A 6,051-nucleotide genomic window follows, 5' to 3' on the forward strand; every position below is an offset into this window, starting at 1 on the left:
CATTGAGGAGCAAAACCAAAACCAATACAACAACAAAAGAGGCAAAAGAAAAATAAAAAAACTCATAATTTTCATTTTGGTTTTACCCACATGGGGCAAAAATGATATATTACTAGGGCAAAAGCAAAATGCCAATATTTCGAGTGGCAAAAGCAAAATGGACAAAAAAATTAGTGTGGCAAAAACAAAAAAAATTCATTAAAATAATGCCCATTTAGCTAGTACTAGCACAATGCTCGCGCGTTGCGGCGGAAGAAAATAGACAACATAGCATAATTACCATACCTTGCAGTATATACTAATTTTGATTTAAATTGAACATGTTGCTTACACAAATGTTAGTTAGTTTCGATACATCTACCAGAAACAGGTAGGTTCTTCATAATTACTCCCTCTATTCCGATTAAATCGACGCGAGCTATGTACAAAAAGCAACGTATGCATGTTGTACCTGGCGTCACTTAAATAAGTATAGACGTAGTACGTGTTAGTTATGCAGGTCTTTACGTGAGGTACCCCTCTGCTTGATGATAGCTCGCAATATACAAAGTTTTTTAAGTAAATCTGTAGATAGGCTAAGTGAAGTTCTAAAGTGACGGTTCAATTTTGTTGCATCTGTGCTTACAGGTTTATATTTTATTATGAAGAAGATATTGGAGTCACACGATAAAGTTTATCTTTACTCATTAAATAGTTAAAAAAAGACACATTAGACAAATTTTCGCCACATGGTAGTTTTTTTTAGATAAAGGGAGCCCCGGCCTCTGCATCAAATGATGCACACAGCCATTTTATTGAAATATTCAGCGTTTAAAGTACGATCGAAATTAAGATTACAATCATGGGTCAACCATGGTTGCAACATGAATCAACCAACGGAACAAACGACACGAAACAAGGCTAGCCATACTCTATCCTATTACTGTGTCGCCATCCAGTAGCCCGGAAAAAGAAGTCCTGAGTGACCTCCAACAGCCGATTGCACCCAGTAACCAAATCCTTGCGCTGGTCCTCCGGAAGAAGGAAAGCCCAAAGTTGAATCCAGTGCACAGCTCGAAGAATAACCTGCAAAAAGTTAGTACCCTTTTGATTATTAAACACAATATCATTTCTGGTTCGCCAAATTGTCCAGCATATAGCAGAAATCCCAATCCTAATTTTAGTCTTATCCTTCGTTGGAACTCCATTTAACCAGTTCCCAAACATATTATTAATATTCAACGGAGGTGGTATGTTATATGCAAAATAAATCATTCTCCAAACAATTTTAACAAAAGGACATGCAAGGAACAAATGATGAACCGTTTCATTAGCATCACAAAAACAACACTTTTGAGATCCAGTCCACCTACGCTTTGCCAAATTATCCTTTGTAAGAAGAACCTTGTTATTGAGAAACCACATGAATATTTTAATTTTCAAGGGGATTTTTAGTTTCCATAAATACTTACACAAAAATCTTGTATGACCATTCATATAGTCAAGATACATAGATTTAACTGTAAACAACCCGGAATCTGTAAGCCTCCATACAAATTTATCAGGTTCCGAATTAATGTTAATAGCCATGAGCCTCTGGCACAAGTGTAACCACTCAATATATTTTGGTTCATTTAGACTCCTCCGAAAGGTAATGTTTAACGGTGTTTGAGCTAACACAGTGGACACCAAAACATTCTTGTGTTGAACTATATTGTAAAGAGATGGATATTGTTGCGATAGAGGAACATTCTCTAGCCAAACATCCTCCCAGAAACGAACAGAAGTACCATCCCCCACTTTAAAATAACCCCTATTAAAGAAATCAACTTTTACTTTCATAAGCCCTTTCCAAAAAGGCGAATCCGTAGGCTTTGCTTCCACTTGAGCTAAGGTTTTCGATCGAAGATATTTGTTATGCAAAATTTGCTGCCACATACCCTCCTCAGTAAGAAGTTTGAACAGCCATTTACTAAGCAAACATTTGTTTTTAACCTCTAATACCTCAATATCGAGGCCCCCTTGCTCTTTCGGTCTACAGATTATGTTCCATTTAGAGAGCCTATATTTTCTTTTGTTTTCATCAGACTGCCAGAAAAAATTAGATCTAAAAAAATCTAGTCTCTTCCGGACACCCACCGGAATCTCCAAAAAAGACAACATAAACATTGGTAGACTAGTTAAGACCGAATTAATGAGAACCAGCCTATCCCCATAAGAAAGCATTTTACTCCTCCAACAACCTAGTTTAGAAGAAAAACGATTTTCAACCGGATTCCACTCAGCATTTCTCAAAATACGATGGTGAATAGGGATCCCAAGATACTTAAACGGCAATACCCCAGCCTCACATCCGAAGATCTGCATATATTGGTTTTCAATATCTTTGGCCTTACCAAAACAAAAAATCTCACTCTTGTGAAAGTTGATTTTTAAACCAGAGAGTTGCTCAAAAACGCAAAGAATCAACTTCATATTTAGAGCCTTAGCAACATCATGTTCCATGAACAATATCGTATCATCAGCATATTGTAAAATAGAAATGCCACCATCAACCAAATGAGGTAAAAGACCCCCAATCTGACCCACCTCCTTAGCCCGCGCAATCAAAATGGCTAACATATCAGCGACAATGTTAAAGAGAATTGGGGACAAAGGATCCCCTTGCCTCAATCCCTTTCGAGTTTGGAAGTTATGACCAATATCATCATTTACCTTAATTCCCACACTCCCACCCTGCACATAGTGCTTAATCCGATCACACCAGATCTCATAAAACCCTTTCATGCGCAGAACTTGCTGCAGGAACGGCCATCTTACTTTATCGTATGCCTTCTCAAAGTCAATTTTGAAAAGAACACCATCAAGTTTTTTCCTATGCAACTCGTGAATGGACTCATGAAGCACAACAACACCCTCTAAAATATGTCGCCCTGGCATAAACGCAGTCTGAGTAGGTCTAATCACCTTATGAGCTATGTCAGAAATTCGAATAGTCGCCACTTTAGTAAAAATCTTAAAACTAACGTTAAGCAAACATATAGGTCTATATTGTTGAATTTGCGTTGCATTTTCTTTTTTGGGTAACAAAGTGATAACTCCAAAATTTAATTTGTATAAAGGTAGATCACCTCTTTGGAAGGAAGCGAACAGCGCCATTAAATCAAATTTTATTACTTCCCAAAACATTTGATAGAACTCCGCAGGGAACCCATCCGGTCCCGGAGCTTTATTACGTTCCATCTGGGATATTGCCTCATGAACTTCCTCCAAAGAGTAATCTTTAATCAACAACTCATTTTCATCCGCTGATAATTGAGGGATATCATGAATCCTATCCTCCATCATCGTGACCGAATTTTGTGGCGGATCACCAAAAAGTTTCTTATAGTACTCAGTTATATAAATCTTAAGGTTTTCATCGCCCACAATAGTACCCTCTTCCTGCTCAAGCTGAAAAAATTTCTTTTTCCGATGCTTCCCATTAGCTATTAAATGAAAGTATTTTGTATTATTTCCACCTTCTTGCACAAATTTAACTTTAGCCCGTTGAGCCCATTTCGTTTCCTCATCACGTCTAAGCTTACTTAATTTGTCATTAGCTAACTTTAACTGACCCCTCTCATCATTAGATAAGGGACAAGTCTCAGCTTTAATATCTAAATAATCAATAATCTTAAGAAGCCTCTCCTTTTCTAATTTATATTTCCCACTTAAGTTTTTAGCCCAACCTCTAAGATAACGACGAAGATGCCGAATTTTTTTCTGCCAAGTATCAATCGGAGTAACCCAACAGGACCCGCAGCCCATTCAGTTGCCACCATATCATAGAAACCTTCTTGATCAAACCAGGACAATTCAAAGGAGAAACGAGATTTATTCCCCAAGTGAGCATGATTACCTGAATCAATCAACAAAGGTGTATGATCGGATCCCGAACGAGATAAAGTTCTGACCGAGACTAATGGAAATTTCTGTTCCCAATCGACACTCGCCAACACACGATCCAGCTTCTCAAAAGTAGGATTTACCCGTCGGCTAGCCCATGTAAATTGACGACCCGAGAGTGCAATTTCACGCAAATTTAAACTCTCAATGATTGCATTAAAAATAAAAGGCCACCGAGGATTATAGTTATCATTACTTTTCTCCTCCGGTCTCCTAAGAATATTAAAATCTCCGGCTAAAAGCATAGGTAAAGTTTCTGCCTCACATAATCGCACTAACTCCGATAAAAACTCATGTTTAAGAGCATCCTGGGCAGCGCCATAAACAGGTACCAAAACCCACTCAAACCCGTCACTTTTAGATTTAAGGGTTAGCTTAACACAAAAATCCCCATTGTCAACCTTGGTAACCTTTAAAGTATTATCATTAATACCTACAAGAATACCCCCGGAGCGACCATGAGGAGGAAGACAATACCAACTAAAATCTTTTCCACATGAAAGGTCTCTCAAGAAAGGTACAGTAAAATTTGATCTGCCGGTTTCAACAATAGCAATGAAATCCAACTTATATTCCCGGATAGATTCTTTTACAAAAAGGTGTTTACCCGGATCTCTAAAACCCTCACTATTCCAAGTCAAACCACGTAAAGAATCCATTTATTAAGATCTTTGAGATTTTAGTCTAAGACGATGACTTCTACGTACCTTAGTCTTATCATAAGATTTTTTCTTTCTATTACGCTTTCCTTTATTTGCCACCGTAGAGGTATGCACAAAACTCTCATCTATAAAAGTCTCATCTTCTAAATCATCCGAAAGATCAGAAGCTCTTGACACAATAAGGCAAGGCGTAGTATCATTATTCTCAACAGCAGCATTATTTTTAAGGACGGTTAGAGTTCTTTGTAATTCGTTATCCTTAATGAGACGAGCAGCCTTAATCCGGTCCACCGAATTACTACCCATAGAAATCCCCAGCATACTAGCATTATTAATAATATGGTTATCCGAAAAGGACAGTAAAGAATGTGACTGAGAGGACATAGTACCTTGGCCATATTGATCATCACGCTTTTGTGCCAACAACATAGCCCTCTCAAGTTGCGGGACATCAGCATTACATTGTGCCCGGATCCTTCCACTAGACCTCACACCTTTAACCTTCTTAGATTGAATCCCGCCAAAAGCCACAACCTCTTCCTTAGAAAAGCCCTGGGACACCGGGGTATACATTACAGCCGGTGACACAGGAGACTTAGCTGCATAATCAACCTGCGACACAGGAATATTCGTAAGATTTGCAACATTCAAATGATCAAACAAAATTGAGCCATCATGAATTGCACTAACCCTGCCATTAGGAGTACTCAGATGTACATCAGGACCATCACTAGAATGCGGCAAAGAATTAGCCGGTGCCATGGCCGTACTGCTGACACAATCACGGCCAACAATGATCGACGTCGCCCCCATCGGCGCACCTGGACCATACAGAGGCAGTCCACTGCATGTGCCATGCACCGCCGCCTTGCCTCCAGCGGACGACATCACTGCCAAAGTAGGCTTGCATGAGCCATGTAAATTAAAGAGCGACGATCGGCCGATCCCAGTATCCACATGGACGCCCGAAGACACACAGCCAGTAGATTCAACCAAGGATGCATCCATCGTGTTATCCACAAAAAGAGACGAGCTCAAAATAGTGTCCTCCTCATTTACAAGATTATCAACCGCACTGAAAAGAGGTTCAAGAAATTTAGGAGTGGACAGTGCAACTTTAGAAATAACATCAGAATCCATCTCAACATACCTAGGAGAGCCGGTCGCCTCAATTGAAACCACATCTTGATGAAAATGACCCTCAATAGAGCCAGACATTACAGGTGTGGTAGACAAAGAATTCCCAGGAGGCGAGGTTCGAGATTGAGTTTCATTAGTATTACCCTTACCACTATCCTCATTTTTCTTTCTCTTAACTTCTCTATCCTTCTCATGAGTTTCAGAATTATTATTTGTAGCATCATGATCCATATCATCATCATTCCTAGGCACCTTATCATTTGTAGCATCAGAGTTCGGAGGAGGTTGAAAGCCTTCCACCTCAAAGCGAAGACGAAAAAAA

General features: G+C 39.2%; 1 protein-coding gene across 1 annotated transcript; it reads right to left on the bottom strand.

Moving 5' to 3' along the window:
- Positions 1-792: 792 nt before the first annotated feature.
- LOC139835364 (uncharacterized) lies at positions 793-5,565 on the bottom strand. Its single transcript, XM_071825214.1, has 3 exons — positions 5,280-5,565; positions 4,979-5,201; positions 793-1,065 (listed from the first exon to the last, which is right to left on the bottom strand). The coding sequence occupies exons 1-3, from the start codon at positions 5,475-5,477 to the stop codon at positions 920-922; spliced, it is 567 nt and encodes a 188-aa protein (XP_071681315.1). The 5' UTR covers positions 5,478-5,565; the 3' UTR covers positions 793-919.
- Between the last annotated feature and the right edge of the window lie 486 nt (positions 5,566-6,051).

The sequence above is a fragment of the Lolium perenne genome, chromosome 2 (assembly GCF_019359855.2).
Source record: "Lolium perenne isolate Kyuss_39 chromosome 2, Kyuss_2.0, whole genome shotgun sequence".
NCBI lineage: Eukaryota > Viridiplantae > Streptophyta > Magnoliopsida > Poales > Poaceae > Lolium > Lolium perenne.